The sequence below is a fragment of the Euleptes europaea genome, chromosome 6 (assembly GCF_029931775.1).
Source record: "Euleptes europaea isolate rEulEur1 chromosome 6, rEulEur1.hap1, whole genome shotgun sequence".
Taxonomy (NCBI): Eukaryota; Metazoa; Chordata; class Lepidosauria; order Squamata; family Sphaerodactylidae; genus Euleptes; species Euleptes europaea.
Window position 1 is genome coordinate 39,528,962 of NC_079317.1, and position 26,269 is coordinate 39,555,230.

The window sequence follows — 26,269 nt, forward strand, 5'->3', positions numbered from 1 at the left end:
GAAGTTCAGATGACTATTAGAGGTTATGGTGGATGTTGTCCAAATGGGAAAATGTAACATGGAATGGCTACATTCTGCAGTGGCATTACAGTCCATTAATAAAAAGGTTCCTGCTTCTTCCTAAGCTTAAATTCTGTCAGTGGGCAGTATGATTTAATGATCAAGATACAACTTCTGAACTAGACACCCCATTCTCCAATAATGAACCCAACTAACAATGCAAAGGGAGATGCTCACATTACTTTAATAAGACACTACCTTTTTATTGTGGATTTTATTAGGGGAGAAGATGAAGATTCTTCATGCCCTTTGTGGGAAACTCTTGACTCTTGTTTCTACTCGGGACTTCATTGAGGATTCCGTTGATGTGTTACGACAGGCGAAACAGGAATTCAGAGAGTTAAAAGCAGAACAGCATCGTAAAGAAAGAGAAGCTGCAGCAGCAAGGTGAGCACAAGACACAAGAAGATTAAATATGACCAAGATAAAGTTAAGTTGGATCTCTTGTCAGAACCTGCCTTATATGTGATAGTCAAAGGCTGACCCCTGTGCATACACACACACAATGAGGCCAGTAATGGCTATAATTTAGGATTCTGCTGTCCCAGAGAGTAACCCCCAGGTTTGTGGGGAAATAACAACAACAACAAAAAACCCACACAAATATGGGGACTCCAAAAGTAATAAATGTGACATCTGAACAATTGACACAACCCCCACACACAGAGTTTGGGCAGCATCCACAATGCAATGCAAAATTGTGGTGGTCACCTGGAGCAGGCAAAGAGAAGAAGCTGGAGCTGACTGCTGCTTGGTCCTCTCCCCTCACCCACCACTTTGCTGGTGTATGGAGGTGAGTGGGCAGGCAGAAGGGCAGGAAGATGGAGAGGAGAGAAGGGAAAATTCAATGGGAGGAGTGGAATTTTCACTCCCCCAGGAGACATCACAAGTGCTCCTGTTTAATTTTTGGCAAAGTAAACTATTGAAAAGGTGGCATCCAATATAGCACATGGTCTTAAGGTCTTTCTAACATAGCTTAGATTTTATTTCAAATAAAAACCTATTACAGAATTTTGAAAAATTATTTCAGTATGAAAGTTTTGACTTACTGTTTTATTATTTTAACCTAACTTTGATTTTTTAATTCAGAGCTGATATTGTATCGAAATAAACTTGGTTTGGTTTGATTTGACTTAGTGAGGTGCCCATGAGAATTGACTATAAATATGGTGCATGTATTAAGTGCCATCAAGTCGCTTCCAACCTATGGCAACCCTATGAATCAATGACCTCCATAATGTGCTCTCATTAGCAGCCTTTTTCAGGTCTTGCAGACTGAGGGCCATGGCTTCATTGATGGAGTCAATCCATCTCATGTTGGGTCTAACTCTTTTCCTGCTGCCTTCAACTTTAGCTAGCATTATTGTCTTTTCCAAAGGTTGTTGTCTTCTCATAATGTGACCAAAGTATGATAGCCTTTATTTAGTCATTTTAGTTTCTAGAGAGAGTTATGGATTACACAAAGGTTTCTGCTTAATTCACATGTGTCCTCCATGTGTTACTGTGCCAAACTTTTCAGTGTAATGATGTGATCAGAAGAAATGGGTGAAAGATACCATATGCTGAAACTAATAGACTGCATGTATTATTTAACTCTAGAATCCGCAGGAGAAAAGAAGAAAAATTAAAAGGGCAGGAACAAAAGATGAAAGATAAACTGGAAAAGCTGAAGGAAGAGCATAAAAATCCTGCAGTAGAAGTATCTGTTGGGTATGATTAGTTAATATCTGTAGTTATGCTAGCACTCAGATGTAACCATGTATTCTACATTAAACTAGTGTAAGTGGACTTTATTTTTGATAGACAAGGGCACTGTCAAATTACCTACATATATCTGGCCTGTTATATTGACAATATAAACTCAAAAGATGAAAATGCGCACATGCGAGTTTATATTATCTTCTCTTCTATATAAAGCTAGGGGGAAATGTTTAAATATGATGCACATTTGCATGGACTCTTATATGAGTCATTTACAACTGAATTGTCGAAAGTGAGCTCAAATTGGATCTGTCCACACTTCTAGTAAATGCACAATACAGTAAATGCACAATCTTTTTCTCTAGAGTTCTAGGGTTGTGGGACAGCAATTAAAAGCAGTGCCTCTGCCTTGCCCATGGTACACAGATGGGCAAAACACAGCTTTATAGAATATGCCCAGTAGCATGCAACAGTGTGCTGTGCAGATTTGATCCATATAACTTTTTGATTATGCAAGTCTTGTTCTCTGCGTTTTGTTGTGCGTATTGTATCAGGGAGGAAGAACGGGAAGATCTTGATACAAGTACGGAAAGCAAGGAAGTTGAAACTAAGGAACGAGACCTAGATATTGCGTCAGATGATGAAGATGACATAGGACCAAACAAAAAGAGGAAAGGAGGTAAATCTTCATGCTCAAGTCTAGATTCATACTGGTGCAAAGTTTTATGTTCCTAAGGATGTTAATGGAAAGCAGTATCACCAGAGTTTCTATACTACTTGCTCTTTTGTCATGTTGGAGAGAAAGAAGTTTACATTTAAAGTTCGCTCCACTCATTACTCTGTTCATCATGTTGACTTCTTGATCCTTTCATCTAAGGGAAAAACACTTGTTACGATCCTTATGTTTCAAGAAACATATTCTGATTACTCCCTTATCAAAATAAGCATCTGGTGAAGCTGCCTATATTTCCATATTCCCCCCCTCGTTACCTTTAGGCTGGTTTTCTTTCCTCAAGTTGCCATCTGGTTTTTTAGTTCTCTGAAAGGGTTCAGAGACTATGCAACTGTAGCAGTAAGCTCTGTGCTAGTATTAGAATGTTTAATAAAGTTGCGTGTTTGGGGTTTGAGGCCTACCACCTGCTTGTATGATCCTTGCCCTTCCTGGCTAGTTAAATCTGCTGGGGAGAGGGCTGGGTAACTGAATCTGAGAGGTTGTTAATGCCTTCTTGAGAGAGGCGGTGGTCATCCCATCCTTGAAACAGGCTGTGGTGCATCCATTACTAAAGAAATCTACTCTGCATTTCGGTAACTGTTGACCAGTGTCAAATATTACATTCTTGAGCACGGTGACTGAACAGGTGGTGAATCATAGAGTTGGAAAGGGCCATATAGGCCATCTAGTCCAACCCTCTGCTTAATGCAGGGTCAGCCTAGAGCGTCCCTGATGAGTGTTCATCCAGCCACTGCTTGAAAGCTACCAGTGAGGGGGAGCTCACTACCTCCCTAGGCAGTTGATTCCACTGCTGAATTACTGTAAAAAAAAAATCCTTAATGTCCAGCCAGTACCTTTCCGCCCCTAATGTATACCCATTATTGTGAGTCTTATACTGTGCTGCCAACAGGAACAGCTCCCTGCTCTCTGAGTGACAGCCTTTCAAATACTTAAGGAGAGTTATCATGTGTGTCGTCGTCCCCCCATCTCCTCTTTTCCATACTGAATATTCACAAGTCCCTCAGCCTTTCCTTGTAGGACTTGTTTGCCAGGCCCCTGATCATCCTTGTTTCTCTACTCTGCACCCGCTCCATTCTGTCCACATCTTTTTTGAAGTGAGTCCTCTGAACAACACACAGTACTCCAGTTGTTGTGTACAGCAGGATGATGACACCTTGCGATTTGGATGTTATGACCCTGTTGATACACACCATTAGTCTTTTTTGCTGCTGCATCACACTGACTGTTCATATTCAGCTTATAGTCCACTTGTACCCCTAGATCTTGTTCACACAGTGTTACCCAGAAGTGTATCCCCCATTCACACTTCTCATTTGCACACTTCTCATTTTTGTTACCCAGATGTAGAACTCTGCACTTATCCTTGTTGAATCGGGTATATAATGCAGAAGCAACATGTATATGCATAAAATGTGTTATTGGTATATTTCTACCTATGCTCAAAGGACATACATTTTTAGGCTGTTTGCAGGGAATGGTACTGTGTATAGTCTTGTTTCCTTTGTAAACTGTCTTTTGTAGGCAGAAGAGGACAGAATGGCTTTAAAGATCTTGCAAGGCAAGAAGAGACTACTGTTGAAAAGTGTGAGCCACTTACTCCGGAAGAGGAAGAAGCCTTAAAACTGGAGCAGCAAATTAAAGAACGGGAACTTATAGAAAAGATTCAGAAAGCCACTGCCTGTACCAATATCTCTCCTTTGGGTCGTGATCGCCTGTATCGACGCTACTGGCTTTTCCCCTCTGTTCCTGGATTATTTTTAGAAGAAGACTATTCTGGTCTTACAGAAGACATGCTCTTGCCTCGGCCATCTTCATTTCAAAATAATGTACAGTATCATATTGTAGACAAATCTCAGGCAGCCACTAACAGTGGAGAGTTTATAAAGATGGAATCTACCTCCAATGGTCACCAAGATGTGTGTACTGGTGCTCCTGCACAGGTGTCAAGACCAATTTATAAACCAAACCGGTGGTGCTTTTACAGTTCTCAGGACCAACTGGACCAACTCATAGCAGCTCTCAATTCCCGAGGACACAGGGAGAGTGCCTTAAGGGAAAATCTTTTGCAGGAAAAGAACAGAATATGTGAACAATTGAACAGTTTTCCTGTGGAAAAATTCCATTTCTCAGGTAAATATGCTTGGTTTTTCTGGGTGTATTTATTTCAGTTACTGATAGCTATCACATGTTATAGTTTCAAGATAAACTTCAAGTTAGCTTCTCTCCTGTAGAATGTTTCCTTATATTAACAGTTTGAACTCATTCATTTTTTTAAAATTCTTTTATTAAGAGAAAATGAGAATATAACAATAAAAGAAAATGGAAATTCATTCATGTTCTTTATATGGAAACATGGTTTGAGTGCTCTTTGCTGTTATTCCAACCTCTTACAACCAAATATGGAAGATACCTTGCAAGAATAAAACACCTTTATTTCCTGTATGTCCTTTTTCGATGTACTTTGAAATTATCTTACAAGAAAATAGGAGATGTCTGTAAAATTCCTCCTATGTGTAAAACTATGCACAAGCCGGAGATCATCCCCTTAATAAGACTTGTCAGTTTTATTTGGTTTAGGCCAGAAGGTAACCAAAGCAGACTAGGATATGTCGGCTCAGTCAATAGACTACATGTAGTTTATGGTAAGATACTGTAAACATATATGCATTTACATAAATAAAAATGCATAATTATACATTCACTCAACAAATGCGTGTGGAGTACTCACAGGGCATAATACTCCCCCACCCCCAGTTGTACAGGCATGCAACAAGCCAATTTTGGCGGGTGGGAGGTTTGTGTGTGCATCTGGCATCCTCATCCAGTAATCCCATTGCCTCAGGATTGGGGCTGCCTGGAGACAAGGAAAGCATGGCCAAAGACCTCTCACTCCCCGCAATGACACGAAGAAACCTGCTTGTGCACCCAGAGATATAGCAGAGGGCACTAGAGTAGCAGGATTCTAATAGTTGTTATGGGCATCCTTGTCATAGGGGTACCAAATGGATTGTGTCCCTAACTAAGGCTTGCTGTGTTCAGTAAATCAGATATTTCAAGCCTCAAAGTTGAGATGTTGATTAAAATGTGGCCTCAAAAGCTGTTCTTTCTTCTCACCCTGATACGGTATAGGAATGTACCCTGGCTGAAGTAAGACAATATGATGAGCCACTATATTATATATAAATAAAAATATGTAAGGGTTTACTACATTTGTATCTTTACAAAGGCTGGCAGTAAACTGACTTTACTGGTTAAATGAATTTTTTAAAAGAACAATTACGGTAAACAAACTTTCTCTCCCTCAGTTGAAAAAAATTGCTCTATAGGTATGTTGCATCATCCCTTAAGTTGCAGAAATGCATCTGTAAAGAGGACATAGTAGAGATTGTTACCAGCTACGTTACTTTACCTGCTGCTCCTTAATCATGATTTTGCTGTAAATTTTTCATATTCTGAAAAATACATGTAAAAGATATGTTAGGTTTTAGCTTCTTAATTGTTTAAACAACTTTGCAAAGTGTGGTTTAATCTGAAATAGTTTTGGTAACCCATTCAATTCATTATTTCTAGGATTTTCCCCATGTAGCCTTATGTGTGAATTGTGGGCTTCATTTCTTTTCTTGCTCTTCAAGCGATCTGTAACACCTATTTTTAAAACGTAGTTTTCATCTGGGAAACCAAAATAATATCCATACATTTCTTTCTAATACTATTTTCTGAGTATAGTGGAAGAGTTTTCTACTATGATGCAGTTTTAACTTTTAGTACTTTGTCTCTTACTATTTGAGAAGATATTGATGCTAGTGTTTCTCTTTGAGGAGAGAGATTGGCATTTGGTTTCGATGATTACCACCTCAGTTTGTGAATAAACTGTTAATGCTGAAATCAGAGTTTGGAAATATATTTAGGTGGTATGCTTTTAGTCCAACTGCAATGAATAATGTTACAGTATTGATTCCTGTTCCAGAGAAGTCACAGAATGAAAGCAAGCCACTATCAGGGCGGGGAAAATCACAGAATCCCTATGACGTAACTCTAATGTCTGCAGAAAAGCAACTTGAACTGAGACTCAGAGACTTTCTATTGGACATTGAAGAAAGAATCTACCAAGGAACTTTAGGCTCTGTTAAGGTATCTTTTTACTTGTATTTTATGGAGGCATAGTACCCATAAAACTTCTGAGTTTGTTTAGTTGAACACATAGATATTTCCAACACAACGAGTGGCCTGCAGCTTGTGGTATGGAACATTCCATCCTCCGACTTGCAGTTCATCCAGACTCTGGGATCAAAGGACCCTCATGAACAGGACTTGGAGCAGAGTCTGTAGTGAGAGTGGGAATCTTTGCTCCTTCACTGATGGGAGGCATTCCATCTGCAGAAAGTGACAGTAAGATGTAAGCCAATGTGGGGAGTTTTGCTTGAAATATCAAGATGAAAATTGTCTTCAAAATGTACTTTGTGTGAGAATCCAATCAAATAATGTTCATCTTAGTCGCTTCTGAGCAGTCACACATGGGACTGTGCAGGCGCAGGCCAATGAGTGTGTGCACAGAAGACTACTCAATAAACAACAGCTAAGTGCAACCCTGTTTTCTATATTTACAGGTAACAGACAGGCAAGTTTGGAGGGCAGCCTTAGAAAATGGGCAGTATGAGCTGCTAAATGAGGAAAACAAGGAAAATGGTATATCAAAAACTACCACTGAAGATGTTGAAGAGATGGAACCTGATGATCCACCAAGCGTTATTGTAAAAGACAGGTAACAATATATGTTAAAAGCGAAGTTATTTTCTGGCTAATTTTGGAATGGCTGGCTTGTATTTCATCCCTAGCTACACATTTAAATTTGACAGAAGTTAAAATTGTTTATATAATGGATTAACTACTACTTCCTGTACATGATAGGTTAATGATTTTTATTAAATATTTCTGTAGAAATGCAGATTGACCAGAGTCTGAGACCTGGAGTATGGTGAAATTAGAGAGCACATTCAAGCAGTCACAATAATATCTGGTATAAGCAACAGTACTGACTACTACTAGAATGCCCATGTTAGAATGCAAATATACTAAATGTCTAAGAGGTAGAACAAGAGGGTAAGACCGGGCTGGTTATTGTTGCCGGGCTGGAAAGTTTCCAGGCAAATGATATGGATCCAAAGCAAGGGTTTCATAATGCCTGAGCAGTCATTAATCCATAGGGGTAATCCAAAAGGGAATTCAGTCAGCAGAGAGTGCACAACGTGTGCTAGGCTTGGATGCTCCTGTATCAGTTCTTGGGGATGATGCCAGCAGTAACTCATGCTACATGAGGCAGAGCCAAGCATGGCAAGATAGTGCTTTTTAGGTATGGGACAAGATAAAACAGAGTACCCCATAAGCTGAACATATTTAGGATGATTTAGGAACAGATGCTGGCTTCAGTTATCAGACTTGTGGCTTGAATGAAAAGATTCCTTTTCCTCCCCTGCCTTGGAAAAAGAGGAAGGGAAGCCAGGTGAGCTCACAAATATGCTCCCTGATTGTCCTGGGAACACTTCCAAATAAGGAGGGAGGAGTCTTGGGGTGTGGAGGAGGCATGTTCTCCTCAACCTAGCATTTTTGAAGGAAATTTCAACTGATCTTTATTGAGTCAGTATGATGGTGAGCTTTTTAGCCATGAATGCTGATGTGAGTCTGTATCTTTGTTAGCAGGAATGCTAATGGAGCAGGACTGATTAGGTTGGATCCATTGGGATTTTCTGCCAATGGCAAAGGGTATGATTTTTCACTCATTCCTTATCTGCTGCTGACATTTGACTCTCCCCGCATGCTGTTCCGGGGGTCCCCTTGTCTCTTCCGTGAGCAGCATTTCAGGGGCGTTAGGGGCTGTAGTAAGAAGAAGGGTGAGGATCCAAGCCCTTGTATACAAATGTACCTTGATTGATTGATTGAGGTCCTGATTAATGGCCTGGGTCTAGGAAAAGAGACAGGTTGCCTTTGTTTCCAGCGAACTTTATGGTGTTAGGTGGAGGTTTGCCTGATTCTGCCTCTTCTGCAAGACAAAGGCTGTTGGAGGTTAGCCCAGACTTGTTTTCTGAGCCTTATGTAATATGCAGGGAAGAGTTGGTCTCAGTGCCAAGATGGAGCCCGGAAGAGAGGCCAACAAAATGGAGACTTGATAACAACAGTATACTCATTTCCCTCCAGAAGCCACAGAATGTGGAGGGGCTGGGGAAGAAAACAGGGAAAGGGGAGATCTTTAATGGCTTATACTGTGTTCTGGAGGAGGGATGTTGGGGTTTGTGGACACATACTGTGAAGTTCACCCTTGGACTATAATTCCCCCTGCTAATACAAGATGTGGTTTTCTTTTAAAAGCTCTGATCATCTTGATATCCTACATCTAGGAATCTGTATGCTTTCTCCCTTACTGGAATTCCATATTCAGTTGGAAAAGCTTTGTTTCTGCTGGTTAGGGTTTTTTTAAAAAATTAAGCTCTAATTCCTAATTATCTTCAGTTTTTATTACTGAAATAAAAAAACTGTAGTGATGAGGAGCAAGATGCAATAGGAAGCAACACAAACTTTTTATACTTCCAGACGATACCTACCTACCTATTATTTTTAGCATGTGGGAAGAAGCTAACATACTAGTCTACTGAGGAAACTGGGACAGTACTCCTCATTTTGATGCATTGAAGCAATACAACCACCACAGTGCAACAAAATGGGGAATTTCACTCCCCTTGCTGATCACACTATACCTTATCTGATTGGCTGTGTGATGCTGTGACGCTGTAACATCATATTAACTGCATAATTCTTGGTAATCAGAATAAGTCAAAGGGGTGGGGAAAGGTGTCAAAGGCGGCAGACAAGGAAGTGGATGAAAACAGTAGTGGACAGCCGCAAAAAAGTTTTTAGGTGGGGTTCATGCTCCTCCAAAGCAAAGTTTTCACCCTGGATATTTGTTTGCAAAGTTTGAGGCCACCTTAGTAGAAACATTGAAGTAATATATTCATCACTTTGATGAGCACTCTATACAGATTTTTGAGCAAATAAGTCCTTGTTAATGATAAGAAATTGTGCTGTTGGGAAACAGCAATTTCTTCTCCATTTCAGGTTTTGTTTCTTGGAGCGATAAAATATTAAAGATGTGTTTGACTGCAAAATAATGGCCGCAACTTCAAAGCATCAAAAGTGTGTGCAACATCTGCTCTTTTGATCTGCTCTACTCAAACAGACCGGATCAGCATCTGGATGATAGACTTTCTAAGTCATTTTATTAAAGTCCCATTGTAGAGTTAATTTATCTTTTGAAGTTAAACACTAATAGAAATTAAATGCTTAAAGCCGCAGTATCCCTATTGGGGAAGGACAGGATAAAATTCCAAATTTAAAATTGTTCTGCATGTTCAAGAAGGAAGATGGCTTTTAGTATATTTTAAAGCCTTATGCGTGAAGCCATTACATTATAGAGCATCTGTGTATATGTGTGCATGCTATAGATTTTAACAATGAAATAATAGCCAAACATAAGTCGTTAAGTGGAATTATAGTTTTCTTTTGGATTTATAGTCTGTGCTGTTTGTGAAGTTTCTAAAGTTAATCTGGAAGAAAAGATTACATTTTGGTCAGTCACATTAAGAACTGAGCCTACTAAAACTCTGATTTTATTGGGGGGCTTTAAATTTCCAAAGACTTTAGCTTAAGTTTGTGGATTTCAGCCACAGTGGGACTCAGTGCCTCCATTTTCATTAAGGTCGCTCCACTTCCCCCCCCCCTGCACAACTCCTAAGAATTACTTTTTAAATAGATGTGTACTGTCTTCCACAAAGCAAACCAATTTAAAAGGCTTACACTTAATTTTAGAAGCCAAAGTTCATGATGGACATAAACTTGATTAATCTCCAGCCTCATGCACACCTCCTTCTCTTCTCTCTCCCCCCTTCTATGTGCAGTTCATTGGGATTAAAGTGTAGTTTATCCCCCCCACCCCCACTCAAAGTTGGCAGCAAAATACCTGCCCATGTGCTGGCAGTCAGGCATAGCACTAGAATGGAAAACAGAATAGCCAGCAAACAGGATCCAGTTCTGCTTACATAGGTCCAGAAAGCCCTTCCAAAGTCACTGACATAGTACAATGATTGGTAGAAAGTCCAATTGCTGTATACAGAAATACCTGTTGGCATGAGCCTCTTTGAAGGGAATGTCTGCTAACTTCTGATTGGTGGATGTCCCTATCACTTAGAGTATCTGCTGAATTACTGACCCCTCACTGCTCCTTCTGCTTCCACTTTGTGGAGCAGCACTGGCAGCAGAATTTACAGTGGACGTTTACAATGCAGTTATGGCCAGAATTCAGAAGTCACTTATAACTTTTGGCACTTGTATGTATTATATAGTCAGTACAGGACTTGAAACAGTTTAGTAAAATTCTTAAATATTGGTTTGATGTGCTTATTTCTTCCTGAAGTACTGTTTATCAAGTACACTGTAACTTTCAGTGAACAGAATGGCTCAGTTCAGGTGCAATGCCATGATCTGAGTGAGTCTGGGAGGTGCTCAGTCTTAATGCCAACTATGTCTTAGCAGAAATACCTAATTAGTATCCCATACGTGAGTGGAGGAGGATTTATCCCTTCTACAGACGGACATTCAAACAGGAGTAAGCTGAGGTCTGTAGTTACACTAATTGACTCCGTTCAGATGTATGAATTTGTCAAGTCCCCAAGTTTGTAAAAACAACTCAGTCAACAGTATATATGACTTAGTCCAGAGAGGGAAAGTGATAACATTTTAATGTTCTTTGTAGGTTGGTTGGACTCAAATCTGAACCGCCAAGTACTGCTTCAACTAACACAAGCACTCCACAGCCTGTGAATAACGTAGTCCGCTACTTGGCAGCTGCATTGCTTCAAATACAGCAAGGCATTGAACGCAAGTTCCTGAAAGCCCCACTTGGTAAGCACCTATTTCTAAAACCTGTGCTCATTCAACTAAATCTGATGCATGAAGGAAAAAGTGGGTCATGTCCAAAGGATGGGTAACAGATTGTTTAGTTATAAGTGGAAGTGCACATTCTTGAGATGTTCCCTAAAATGGCTACTCCTGGGTCATAGGTACAGTCAGTTACAGGTACAGAAAAGATGTAGATGGTTTGGATGTTGGCCATGTGAGCCCAAGGTTCACTTCTTTCCCTTACTATGAGTACGAGGCTGGCAAAGTATGACAATCCCAAATTTAGCATATTTAAACAAGTCAAAGGGGCATGTGAACCTATCCTTAAGGTAGATCATTCCTCTCATAATAGGAATTGCTTCTATGAGGTGGTCTTTTTTGTGGTTGCTGGACTGTGCTAACATCACTGATCTGGAGATACCCCTAATGAGGAGTGTCTAATGGCATCTTGCCAATTTAGTTAAGAAATGTTCACTCTGTCTTTGTCCTCATAGATTTTGTCCTCATAGACTATCAATAAACAATAAAATCCCAAACATTCAAACTCATAATGATTTCATTATAAATGCATGATAGAAAGCATATCATCATAAACTAACATCCAGGAGCTAATACAGGAAAGCTCAAAGTAAGACAAAATTGTACAAATTCTGCTTGGAGTAGGTAAATGGGTATATCACAGTCCCAACAGAGTAATAATATGATGAATAAACAGTACTCGCTGATCCTATGTGAGAAAGGTTGTTTATGCTCACACCTCTTTATTGCATATGTAGACTGATGAAGTTATCCTTCGAAACAGCAGATATCCGGTTCTCCATCTCTTCTATCAGCATTACTGTTTATTCATCATATTATTACTCTGTTGAGACTGTGATATACCCATTTACCTGCTCCAAGCAGAATTTGGACAATTTTGTTTTACTTGGAGCTTTTCTGTATTATCTCCTGGATGTTAGTTTATGATGATTAGCTTTCAATCATAGACTCAGGGTGGGTTAAGCTATGTCAGATATTCAGAGGTTATACAATATACCATTCCTAGCCATCAAAACGAGGCATTGGAAAGACTGTTCTCAATAACCCCATTTTACAAAAATACTGGAATGCCATCAGTGTGGCCCCCTTCCTGATGTATACAGAAAGGCCATTCCATAATACAGAAGCCAATGCAGAAAAGGTCTGGTTGGGTAGACAATGACCAAATCTGCCTCCATGTTGGCACCTCAAGTAGACCTTGATGTGAGGAACAGAGCTGCTGTACCAAAGTATATCAGGAGAGGTGATCTTGTGGATAAAGAGGGTCCCAGGTCTTGAAGGGCTTTATAGGCAATAACCAATGCATTGAATTGGGCCTAGGAACAAATGAGCAGCAATTTCAGTGCTCTTAAAGCTGGTGGGTGTACACATTTTGGGTTGTCTTCTAGGGCAGCCACATGTAGAACGCATTACTGTAATCCAGCCTTGAAATTACTGTGGCAGGGATGAGTGTGGCCATATTGGCTGAGTTCAAATTGGGCGCTAGTATCCACACTAGGTGAAGATGATAAAATGAGCTTTTCAGCCACTATAGTAACCTGTTTCTCCATCGGGAGGGCAGGATCCATCACCGTAATGAAATTACTAACAGAGTCAGGGAAAAATAATACCAAGGGATTTATGCTGTGAGGAACTGCTGGGTATCCAATGGAGTGGTCAAGCCATTTGAGAGCACAGGAGAATGCTTTATGTGTCAACAGAGAGAATGCCTATAATTTAGCTGCTTCTCTCTTATACCAACAGAATCAGTTAATATCTGTGTTAGTGAGAAGTTTCTGTGTATATCAAAACAGTGCTGAAATAACTTTGCACGTTTACTACTAGGTGATGCAGAAGGAAATAAGAGGGATCTAAAAGGGGATAAAAGGAGGAAGCGAGAAGATGATCAGTCTAGTCAGAAAGATGGTAAACAGTAACGTTCCTTCATATATAAACATTTTAAATTATATTTTTATATATATGTATATATATGTGTATATATATATGTATATAACTTTTTTTTATTATTTTTGCATACCATGTTCATTCCATACTCCCCCTCTTTAGTGTCGCAAATACAGTTTGAAATCACAGAATCAGACTCTGCATTTTTAAAAGGAGTCATGCATGAAAAGATTTTAAAGATAAAAATTTTTTTGATTCTGGTGTATTTACCTTTAAAATACAACAAATCTGACATAAGCAAGTAGCTGTTAACAATGTTACTGGAGTTTCCAGCTCTGTGGGATTAAATTTCACAAGATCTCTTTCAGTATTTTTTGCTTGAGTTATTTTTGGGTTTTGGAGTTTTTAACAACCCACTTTTTTATTTTATGGAGAACAACTCCCCTTTCTGCAGCTGGATCCATCATGCAGATGTTTTGATCCTTGTTCTGAGGCTGTGTTTACAGCTAGATATAGAAATAAGTGCAGTATGATAGTGGCTGTTACATTTGCAGTCCCTTCCCTAATAATCACAAACATGAGAATTTACTTTCATTGCTGTATTGAGAGTTCCATTGAATTATAAACCATGACTCCCAAGATCTCTTGCCTGATAAGATTCTACTAGTTCAGACCCCCTCATATGTGGTTAGGATTATGGTCCCAACATACATCATTTTACATTACTTTAATTTGCCATTGGGTTTCCCATTCATCCAGTTCAGGGAGGTTCTTTAAGAGCTCTTCAGTGTCCTTGGCTTTTCACCATCCTGAATAACTGGGTGTCATCCCAAACTTGGCCACCTCTCTTCACTTGACTTCAGGTCATTTGAAAATAAAATAAAGAACATTGGTCTCATAACTCATCTTTGAGGGGCCCTGCTGCTTTCTCCCCTCATTGTCCCAATCTCCCATCTCCTGTTCTGGCATTGGTTTCTGATCCGTTAAATGGGCTGCCCTCTTATCACTTGGACTACTAAATTTATTGAGGAACCTTCCATGAGGGACTTTCTGACAAAGTCCAAGTATATGATGCTGCTGTTCACTACTATCTACATGTTTGATACTTCCTCAGTTGGTTGGTTCTTTACGTTTTGGTGCTTTTCTGTCTGTAATGCTAGATCACATTCCCTCTGTAACAAAAACTGGATAAATGTTTATTATTTATTATAACTGAGAGCCAACGTGGTATAGTGGTTAAGGTGTCAGACTCGGACCTGGGAAACCCATGTTCAAATCCCCACTCGCGCCATAGAAGCTTGCTGGGTGACCTTAGGCCAGTCACACACTCTCATCTTTGACCCTGGATAATATTTATATGGGTGACCTCCAAGAAATACCATGGTCATGATGCGGAGACAGGCAATGGCAAACCACCTCCAAACGTCTCTTGCCTTAAAAACTGTAAGGAGTCGCCATAAGTTAGCTGTGACTTGCTGGCAAAAAAAAAACACCAATTATTATAACTGCTCTTTTTTTCTTCCTTCTTTTACAAGACACCTGTGATAGTAGCCGATCACATAAAACCGTCTTGGACCGGTGGCGAGAATCACTTTTAACTTCTGCTAGCCTGTCCCAAATCTTCCTTCACCTCTCAACACTGGAGCGAAGTATAATCTGGTCTAAATCTATCTTAAATGCTCGCTGCAAAATGTGCAGGAAGAAAGGAGATGCAGAGAGTATGGTGTTGTGTGATAGCTGTGATCGAGGCTATCATATATATTGTATCAGGCCAAAGCTCAAGGTAACTGGATTTTTTTTTTTTAATGTAGCTTTGAGTAGGAAGAGGGCATCTTACTAAAACATTCTTGCCTGTTGTTAGGCTGTTCCTGATGGAGACTGGTTTTGTCCAGAATGTCGACCCAAGCAGCGTTCTAGGCGTCTCTCTTCTCGACAAAGACCTTCTATGGAAAGTGATGAAGAGAGTGAAGAACAGATTGAAGAGGAGGATAAAATGAGTGAGGAGGAAGTGGGGCAAAGTGAGGAAGAAGACTATGAAGATGAAGATGATGATTACTCTGATTCTCAAGGTGATGATGAAAAAAGGTAAATCAGCAATTGTCACCCATATCCAAAGTGTGTACGGATCTCCCAGTAAGGAAATCTCTGTATTAGGAACAATTATTTCTACACAAAACCTCACCTACAAAAAAACTTCTCCAGCTATTGAAATGAGGGAAAGTTCCCATTGGTATAGGAATAAAGTACCCAAAGGTCAAGAAAAAATTCAAGGCCACAGATTATACAGTGTAAAGATTATATCAGTACAAAATATGTATATATTTATTACAGGCTAAAACCAAGGCTAAAATCAATAACATATATAAGGCTAAAATCAATAACATATATAAGGCCCTGCAATAGCCTACCCAACCAACATATCCATGTAAACATACAACACAAATGGACATACAATAACAGAAAGACTTTGACCAAATGTGTTTCAGCCAAATGACCTTCTTCAGTGGTCAAAACAGACCACTTTATAACTGCTCCGGACTTTGGGACATCTTTATGACTAAGATATTTGGACAACTTCATTTATGGCTGAAATACAACATCTGATTTAAGAGGGAAACACACACGGGGGTTACCGTATATACTCGGGTATAAGCCGACCCGAGTATAAGCCGACCCCCCAAATTTGAGGCCAGAAAAGGGAATTTCTTATTGACCCACATATAAGCCGAGGGTCAATAAGAAATTCCCTTTACCGGCAATGCTGCGCTCTAAAATGGCGGCCACCATTTTAGAGCGCAGGGTCCCTGCCTCAGGTCGCCCTCCCGCCGGCCTCCGGGCCCTCCCAACCCACTCCGACCCCAGTGCCATCCAAGGGGGGGAGGGGGAAGAGCCCCTGAACCCCCTACTTACCTGAAGAGGCGGCGAATCGGCGGCGGCGGCGGCGCGGTCTTCCTGGGCTGGCAGGAGGCCCCTCCCGGCCGGAGGAAGGCGCCCAGGCACGTGGCCGGCGGCGGCGTGGCCGGCGGGGGCCTCCTGCCTGCGCAGGCAGGCCCCTCCCGGCCAGAGAAAGGCGGCCAGGTGCGCGGCTGCGGCGGCGCGGCCGGCGGGGGCCTCCTGCCTGCGCAGGCAGGCCCCTCCCGGCCAGAGAAAGGCGGCCAGGCGCGCGGCCGCGGCGGCGCGGCCGGCGGGGGCCTCCTGCCTGCGCAGGCAGGCCCCTCCCAGCCAGAGAAAGGAGGCCAGGCGCGCGGGCGCGGCGGCGCGGCCGGTGGGGGCCTCCTGCCTGCGCAGGCAGGCCCCTCCCGGCCAGAGAAAGGCGGCCAGGCGCGCGGCGGCGCGGCTGGCGGGGGCCTCCTGCCTGCGCAGGCAGGCCCCTCCCGGCCAGAGAAAGGCGGTCAGGCGCGCGGCCGCGGCGGCGCGGCCGGCGGGGGCCTTTGCAAGGCCCCTCCCGGCCAGAGGAAGGCAGCCAGGCGCGCGGCCAGCGGCAGCGCGGCCGGCGGGGGCCTCCTGCCTGCGCAGGAAGGCCCCTCCGGGCCAGAGGAAGGCGGCTGGGCCCGGCGGCGGCGGTGATGGAGGTAAGTTCCCCCCTCCCTCCTCCCTCCTCCCCCCTCTACCGTATTGACCCGCGTATAAGCCGAGGTCGGCTTTTTCAGCCCTTTTTTTGGGCTGAAAAACTCGGCTTATACGCGAGTATATACGGTAGTTGCCCATTTGTAAGGAAGCATAAAACATGAGGAAGTGTTGCAGAACACAATGTGCCAACAGTCATAAAGATTTTTAGATAGTTACATACATTTGTACTCTGGAATTGTGACTGTTAGCCTGTAATAAATATATACATATTTTGTACTGATATAATCTTTACATTGTATAATCTTTTGTCTTGAATGTTGATTTTTTTCTTGACCTTTGGGTACTTAATTCTGTTTCTAGGGCTAAGTTTCCCCCCCCCTTTGTTGTTGTTCCATTTGTATAGGACCTCCTTATATTTTAGTACAAAATATGTGTCATCATGCAACTTTCTATTGTTATGTTTTGTGTTTATGATACTGCTAAATATTTATGATCTGGAACAGCTTTAAATCTCTGACTATTTATGATCTGGAACAGCTTTAATTCTCTATGAATATTTGCTCAAAAGTAGGTTTCGTTGAGTTACATGGGAATTAGTACCAGATAAGTATGTGTAGCATTATAAGAATAATTGTATTCGGATAGGATGCTCTCTTTTAGTTGCAATCGAGAGAGAGTTGCTATGCTTTTAATTCTCAGTTTGCAGGGACATGCTAGCATTCTAAAATTGGGTGTGTCTTTGTGCCGGTGAAGCTTTTGAAAAAGAATTGAACACATCTTCAAAATGCAAGTGAAATAGGAATGAATAAACATACATAAATACATGCAATATACAGATGATCACTGGTCCCATTAAAGGAAACAGTAACTTCACCAATGTGGTTCTCACTTCTTAGAAACTGATACTTGTGTAACTTCTTACAGCTTATCCAAATCAGGAAAAACTCAGGTAAAACTTTCATTACGACCAAGAGCAGCAAAGCTTAATCCCACCAATTTGAGTCAGTGCAGCCAGCGACAAGCTACAAGAAGGTACAGTCCTCGGAGTCAACAGAATACACCTAAGCAAACTGGATCTTCGTGTAAAGCCACTGGGAAGGGCATACGAAAGACAAAGTCTGCACCTCCATCAGTAACAAAATCATTAGGACTTAATAGTCGTACTACTCGTCAGAATCGAAGTTTGCTACAAGCCGATGCCTTTATTGAATTAACCAGTCCCCGAAGACGACGTAGAGGAAGGAACACCGCGGACAATAGTACAGAGAGCAGTCCTTCTAGTTCTCTTGGCTTCAGAATTGTTAATACAAACAATGAACTGAAAAATTCGCCATTTTCTACAGAAAAATGCTCTCCTCAAAATACTGAGCCTAAGAGGAGGGGTAGGAAGCGACAATCTGCTGGTAAGTAAGTTCTTATTAAAATAACATTAAGCCATATCCATCCAAGATTCACTGGAGGATGTCGGATCTTTGGTACATGGTAGAAAATTACCATTGCTTTCAAATGCTGAGCAGACTTATTGAACTTCATGCGGTTTCTCTGTTTGCAAAGATGTAATTAGCCCCAAGCTTGGTATCAAGAACTTTGATGCTCTGTTGCAGGGGTCTCCAACCTTTTTGAGCCTGCAGGCACCTTTAGAATTCTGGCACAGTGCGGTGGGTGCAACCACAAAATGGCTGCCACAAGAGGTAGAGCCAGCCACACATTGACGATCCTTGTGCTGTGGTAGCAGCGGCTGCCAAAGCAGTGTTTTTAAAAAAATGTGTGCAGCCAATCAGATGTTTTGCTGGGCAGAAGCCCCACCTGGCCCTGCCCACTTTCTAAAAACACTTGAGCATTAGGTAAGGTGTTGTTGGGCGCCATGTTGGGGACCCCAGCTCTACTGAGCGGCGCTTCAAGTGTTTTATAATTGTAACTTTATTGCCCAGCTTTTCTGAATCAAGAGAGCTTTTTCTTTGGTCCCTGTGCTATTGCCTCCCAATTGTTAAAAAGAGAGGGAGAAATATTAGGAAGCTGAAGAACAAATGGAAGATTAAAAGTATTGATTGATCCATACCAGTATGCCAGAAAGTTTCCTTGCTTGGGTACGAGGTGTAAAAGTGGTTGATTGAGTTGGGTTGCAGTCTATTTAACTGGAAAAAAAATTCAGTTCTGGTCTACTGACTCTTAATGGATAACTGGGATGGAAGTTTCTGTCTAAAATATTACTGTGGAAGCTAGGTTCTGTAAATGATCTGGATAGCCATAAGTGTCTGTAATGGCTAAAGAAACTGCTATACACTTGAGTACAACTTCGCTAAAAGAAAGAGTTGTACTTGTTTGTGCTTTGGTAGGATGGCTGGTAGCAGAAGTTGTTGGGCGTGAGATTCTAGAACACTGTTCCATTTTTTGATTGGAAGGCAGTTTATCTTATCCTGAAAACTAAGCCAGTTGATTTTAGAGCAAGTGAAAGTGTTCTTACTCTCTACTTGATGAAGGACTTTTAATTGTCAAAGTTCTTCCCTGCCTACCCCATTTCATTTACTCTGAGGCTTTATACCTATCTTGAGTGGTTAACTTTCTGTGTAAATGTATAAACTTGAAAACTGAATCAACTTTGGGAGCAACAGGTTCTTCTTGTTTCCAGGATAACCAGATTTGCAGACTGTTGATAGATATTATAAAATCACCTCCCCCCCCCCCCAATATCTCTCCATCTGTCTGTGCTCGTTGGCCATATGGCAAATAAGAAGCCACCACACACCCGTTAAAAAAGAAAGACAGAGTGCAGTAGCTTTAAAAAAGGGAGGGCAAATACAGTTAAGTCAAACATGATGTACGCCTGATTGAACAAGTCAAAAGCCTGCCCAAAGCATTGGTGGGAAGGAGAGTGAAAATATATATTGAAATCCAAGCAGCAGAAGAGCAAGGATGGGAAGGAAAGTGTATACTTGCTTGTAGAGGGAGGTGTGTGTTTGTGCAGTCCCAAGAGTCTAGTTCTGTGAACAATTGTCTGCATGAAACTATTTCAGGAGGTGGCAGTTTCCTTTTGCCTACCATCCTACCTCAATTAAAGATGCTTTTATTTTATTGGTACATTTTTATCCTGCCATTCCTTCAGGCAGCTTGGGGTGGGGTATACTGTGCTCCCCTTTTTCATTTTATCCTCACAACAACCCTGTGAAGCGGGTTAAGCTGAGAGTGTGTGACTGGCCCCAGGTTACCCAGCAAGATTCCAAGCAGAGAGGGGATTGAACCTGGTCTCCCAGAATCCTAGTTACATTATTTCTTCACTGCTTCAGTGAATTAGCTTTCCTTGATATGACCCTGTACTGTGTTTAAAGTTGGCATTATATATTTGTCAATTAGTTCTGTGATGCTGTTTTTTCCAGAGTCCTCTCAAATACCGTTAAATAGGAGGAGTTCAGGTCGTCAGGGTGGAGTTCATGAACTGTCTGCTTTTGAGCAGCTTGTAGTGGAACTGGTGCGTCATGATGACAGCTGGCCTTTCATGAAGCTCGTGTCCAAAATCCAGGTAACTGGGCTGGGTTCAGAGAAGTAAAAATTGTCATCAGTTGAACTTTACTACTGATTCAGGAATAGTCATCAGTTGAACTTTACTACTGATTCAGGAATAGTCATACACATGTAGCTGGAATTTAGAAACATAGAGCTAGAAGTAACCTCAGTGGTCATCTAGTCCAACCCCTGCAAAACGCAGAAAATCCACAACTATCTACCCCTCCCACTCCCCCAGTGACCACTACTCTATGCCTAGACGAAGGCAAAAAACCTCCAGGATCATTGGCCAATTTGACCTGGAGGAAAATTCCTCCCTATCCCAAAGTGGCAATCAGCATTACCCTGGGCATGTAACAAAGGGCCACAAGAGCTGAGCATAGACTCATAGAATCATAGAGTTGGAAGGGGCCATCTAGTACAATCCCCCCTGCTCAATGCAGAATCAGCTTAGAGCATCCCTGACAAGTGTTTGTCCAGCTGCTGCTTTAAGACTGCCAGTGAAGGGGAGCTCACCACCTCCCTAGGTAGCCGATTCCACTGCTGAAGAACTCTTGCTGTAAAACATTTTTTCCTAGTATCCAGCCAGTACCTTTCCCCATAATTTAAACCCATTATTGTGGGTCTTATCCTCTGCTGCCAACAGGAACAGCTCTTTGCCCTCCTCTAAGTGGCTACCTTTCAAATACTTAAAAGAGAGCAATAATGTGTGACACCCCCCCCCCGAACCTCCTCTTCTCCAGACTAAACATTCCCAAGTCCCTTAGCCTTTCCTCATAGGTCTTGGTCTCCAGACCCATCACCATCTTTATTGCCCTCCTCTGGGCATATTCCAGCTTGTCAACTTCTTAAGCTGTGGTGCCCAAAATGGAACACAGTACTCCAAGTAAGGTCTAACCAGAGCAGAGGAAATAATACAATCACTTTGCGTGATCTGGACTCGATTCTTCTGTTGATGCAGCCCAACACTGCATGTGCCTTTTTAGTTGCCGCATCACACTGCTTCTCAAGTTCAGTGTATGGTCTACTAAGACTCATAGGATCTTTAGCATGAAGTACTTCCAAGACAAGTCTCCCTCATCCTATAATGCATTTGATTTTTCCTACCTAAATGCCTTGTACATGGCCTTGTGGTTGTTTCTAGATGTCTAGAGACATCTGAAAGTAGAAACCTTACAGAATATCTGAGTTAACAGAAGTGCTAATGCACTTGTATGGATTTTAAATTAGAACTTGATGGTGACAATAATGGAAGTATGATGCAAGGGTTTTAGCACTAATTCATTTCAGAATTAAACTGAGCATTGTTATAACTTCCAGCAATTCCCTTGCCATTTCTTCCTGAAGTCTTAGTTATACTGAACACTTAAGGTACCGCCTACAGGTAGAGGGCAATGTTGTAGTAAAAAATATTCCATTTGCTATTTCCATTATAGGAAAGAATATAGTCACTCCTCACAGAAAATGGGTGTAGGAGATTGTCAGCACCATCAGATTGCCTGATCTCTGCCACACTGTGACTTCTTCATAGTCCTATGGATGAAATTTTATCCATTACAATGGGGGAAAGATCTATTACATATAGGAAGGACTTAAATAAAGGCATTAACTTGTGTTTTAGAAAGGATAGTTCTTTTATAGTAGTGGCTTAAAGCAAATGTTGATTGCTTTGACTTGCTACTCAAAAATATAAGTTTAACCAGCTATGGCTGGTTTTAAAGGAAATGGGTGTGCCACTACATCTGATTGTTTTGATGCGCAACCTGTACTCTGGACAAGAGGCCACAGTTAGAACAGAATATGGACAAACTGAATGGTTTCCAGTTGGCAAAGGTGTCAGTCAAGGATGTATTTTATCTCCCTATCTCTTCATTCTATATGTAGAACATATAATTAGGAAAGCTGGATTAGATTTAGATGAAGGTGGAGTGAAAATTGGAGGGAGGAACATTAATAAGTTGAGATATGCTGATGACACTATATTATTGGCGAAAAATAGTAAAGATTTGAAATGACTACTGCTGAAAGTTAAAAGAGAAAGTGCCAAAGCAGGACTACATCTGAACATCAAGAAAACAAAAGTAATGACTACAGGAGAATTATACAACTTTAAGGTTGACAATGAGGAAATTGAAATTGTTCAAGACTTTCTATTCCTTGGCTCCACCATCAATCAAAAGGGAGACTGCAGCCAAGAAATTAGAAGGAGATTGAGACTGGGAAGGGCAGCCATGAAGGAGCTAGAAAATATTTTGAAGTGTAAGGATGTGACTCTGGCCACCAAGACTAGATTAATTCATGCCATCATATTCCCTATTACTATGTATGGGTGTGAAAGCTGGACAGTGAAGAAAGCTGATAGGAAGAAAATAGATTCCTTTGAAATGTGTTGGAGGAGAGTGTTATGGATTCCGTGGACTGCCAAAAAAAACAGTGGGTTATAGATCAAATCAGGCCTGAACTGATCCTAGAAGCTAAAATGACTAAACGGAGGCTATCGTATTTTGGTCACGTCATGAGACGACAAGAGTCACTGGAAAAGACCGTCATGATAGGAAAAGTTGAGGGCAGCAGGAAAAGAGGAAGACCCAACAAGAGATGGATTGACTCAATAAAGGAAGCCATAGCCTTCAATTTGCAAGATCTGAGCAAGGCTGTCAAAGATAGGACATTTTGGAGGACTTTCATTCATAGGGTCACCATGAGTCGGAAGCGACTTGACGGCACTTAACACACACACACAAGGAGTTATCACTAAATGAGTTGTTTGAGTCTTATTAAAAAGCATCATGTAATTACACTATAAATCAAGTATTCAGATTAATCTGGATTTGTGAAGTGGGACAACTTGGAAAAGCTTAAAAATAAGCTTAAAAAAAAGACTTGGAAAAGCTTGAAAATAAACTGTACAATGTTAAGGTCAGGGGAGAGGTCAACTGAGTGCAGCAAGGTCAGTATTAGGTTCCAGAAATGGAGAAACTTGCCATCTGTTATTGGCAATGAAAAGAGTGGTCTTGATGTAATATTTCAGCATTTTCTGTTGAATTTGTAATTTAATCTCTCCTTTGAACATCAAGAGGGAACAATAAAAAGTGCATGCACTCTCCGACTATAATTCCATATTTCATATTTGAAAACTACTCTAATCTGTTCACAAGGGGGGGGGGCTGGAAACGTGTATCATTTGTGATTGCTCCCAAATTGTCCTGCCTGCTGGACATTTCTGGAATATTTTGCAAGGCAGATAGAAAAGATGTAACTATTTTGAGCAATTTACTAGTTTAGAAACTGGCATAATTTCTCTTGATAATATACAGTGTAGATTTTTTTGGGTATTGGATAACTATGAATTATAAATTCTTTGTGTGCTTTTTTTCAGGTACCAGATTACTATGATATTATCAAAAAACCGATTGCCTTAAACATAATACGTGAAAAAGTAAACAAATGTGAATACAAGCTAGCATGTAAGTAAAGTTGACTTGTTTCCTTATTCCTGTAAACAAAGTTTAATTTTACATAACATCTTAATGGCTTTATGATGGTGACGGAAAGTGCCAAGTGCCTTGTCTCTGTCAAGGCAAGAGATTAATAGAGGTGGTTTGCCATTGCCTTCCTCCATGTTGCAAACCCTGCCTTCCTTGGTGGTTTTCCATCCAAGTACTAATCTGGGTCAATCCTTCTCTACTTCTGAGGTCTGATGAGATTAGGATAGCCTGGGCCATCCAGGTCAGGGGGACTTTATAGTAGTGAACCCTTATTTTCAGTCAGTGCAGTATAAACTGCCAGTACACAATGAGAAATTTTGGGGCTGGGTCACTGGTAGTGGATGTTCAGTATGCAGAAGAGCACATGGCTAAGCAAAATTTACTTCTGAATGAAAGTGTGCAATGCTCAGCTGGGTTTCAAACCCAGAGAGAACTTCTCTGCTGGCTTCGCCAATAAAATGTTTCAGAATCATTTGCCCTCTGTATCTGTAGATTGTACAACGTGTCTATTGCATTTTTAACCCACCCTTTCTCCAAGGAGCACAGGGTGGCATACATTGTTCTCCTCCCCTCAACAATTTTGTGTGGCAGGTTATTTTGAGAGTCAGTGATTGGCCCAAAGTCACCCTGGGAATTTTCATGGATGAATGTGAAACAAGGTCTCCCTCATCCTACTCTGCTGTAATCACTGCACTATATTGATGTACTAAAGAGCTTATTTGCCTTTTTCCTCCTAGCTGAATTCATTGAAGACATTGAGTTGATGTTTTCAAACTGCTTTGAGTACAACCCACGCAATACAAGTGAAGCAAAGGCTGGATCAAGACTTCAGGCTTTTTTCCATGTCCAGGCTCAAAAGCTTGGGCTTCCTCTTGCATCTGGTAACATAGACCATGCTGCTCCAGCAGCCAAGAAATCCCGAATCTAGCTTCTTCCTTCTAAAGGACTTAGAGGAAACCTTTATAGTTTCATGGGGAATTAACCCTTTAAATCATGCAGCCATCGTATCTATAGAAAGCAATAACATCTACCACACTTTAGAAGTGTGGTCTGCACTATGTTCTCAATTTATTAAGCACTCAGGAGAATGTAGGAAAGATTATCTTTGCTACAGTTTTGTTCAGTATCTAATAACTTTGATAGATGTGTATTGAATTCCAGTACTGGTTTACAGTAGTTTTTGTACTTTTAAAGACCGTTTTTGTGTCCCAAATAACTTCCAGAAATATTTGTCTTCGGCACCAGATAATATTGTCATATTCTTTAGATTGTGTAAGAGCTGTAGTGTTGTATTGTGATGGTTCCAACTAGGATAAAAATCATCTGAACCAGTAAAAATGTCTAGAAGTTGCTTAAGTACCCTCTTTTGACACTACAAATTAATAAGTACAGTTTTATATCCTTTAAATTACTGTGCCAGTACTGGTTGGAGAGATTCAGTCTGACTTTATTAAGTAGATATTTATTTAGCATTCAAATTTGTGAATTTGTTTTTTATTTATAAAATTTTTACTATAAGGATAAAAAATCCCTTAATTTTTTTTGTTTGTTTGTTTGTTTTGGTTGTTACACCTCTAATGATTAGTTATTTCCTTCTACCTGGCAGTTCTTCCAGCAAAAAATAAAATAAGCGTTCAGACGTATGTTTATTTGTACAACTTTTGAGAGTAAAAATAAAGTTAAACATTTTTCAAAATATTACCTGCTTCTCTGTATATTAGTACCTGGTCCCGTTCTTGGATAAATATGAGAATGGATGACAGGATTTTTCTTTCATCAGGATCTTATCTTAAATCATAGTTTCTTTTATGTTGTCTGATCATCTAGCAAGGACTCTCCCAATGCCTGTCATACTATGCTGTTCCTGTGTCTGAGCCACAGCTGCCTTACTTTCAAAACATTTTCTAAAACATTGTCAATTTAGCTAAAAATCTATTTTCAGTAATACCTTGATGTCATTTTCTAAAGCTTTAATAATTCTCCAATGTTGAATAGTTAATAACCTCAATAAAATTGCTTTTGCCTAAACATCTTGGAGAATTGGTACATGTGTCTAGATAGGACAGATTTTTATATTGAGCAGTATAATTGCTATGGTGCCCTCAATATGAGTAGGCTGAACAACATATAACAATGTAGTAATCAAGAGCTAGATACTAGCTTTAAGTTTGGAATGGGTTTATACCAGAGACAGAGACTGGCTGGAGAATGAAGTAGGAGAAAATATGTATTTAAAAACTGGAATGTAAGTAAAGACTTAAGTAGCATGTTTGCTAAAATGTTCACTTCATCCCTTGGTGCCTTAAGGAATTACATAGAAAAGTATTGGAAATGTGCTGCTGAATTT

At 40.8% G+C, this 26,269-nt stretch overlaps 1 protein-coding gene across 1 annotated transcript in view; it reads left to right on the plus strand.

Moving 5' to 3' along the window:
- The window catches only part of BAZ1A (bromodomain adjacent to zinc finger domain 1A), a 51,321-nt gene extending 25,806 nt beyond the window's left edge, over window positions 1-25,515 (plus strand). Inside the window, exons 14-27 of the mRNA XM_056850882.1 lie at window positions 282-447; window positions 1,660-1,770; window positions 2,316-2,440; window positions 4,016-4,624; window positions 6,462-6,625; window positions 7,102-7,256; window positions 11,295-11,443; window positions 13,304-13,384; window positions 14,899-15,146; window positions 15,225-15,448; window positions 17,858-18,336; window positions 20,308-20,450; window positions 23,814-23,901; window positions 24,660-25,515. Coding sequence (XP_056706860.1) covers window positions 282-447; window positions 1,660-1,770; window positions 2,316-2,440; window positions 4,016-4,624; window positions 6,462-6,625; window positions 7,102-7,256; window positions 11,295-11,443; window positions 13,304-13,384; window positions 14,899-15,146; window positions 15,225-15,448; window positions 17,858-18,336; window positions 20,308-20,450; window positions 23,814-23,901; window positions 24,660-24,850 — 2,933 coding nt within the window. The 3' untranslated portion in view covers window positions 24,851-25,515. The remainder of the gene's footprint in view (window positions 1-281; window positions 448-1,659; window positions 1,771-2,315; window positions 2,441-4,015; window positions 4,625-6,461; window positions 6,626-7,101; window positions 7,257-11,294; window positions 11,444-13,303; window positions 13,385-14,898; window positions 15,147-15,224; window positions 15,449-17,857; window positions 18,337-20,307; window positions 20,451-23,813; window positions 23,902-24,659) is intronic.
- The last annotated feature ends 754 nt before the right edge of the window (window positions 25,516-26,269 follow it).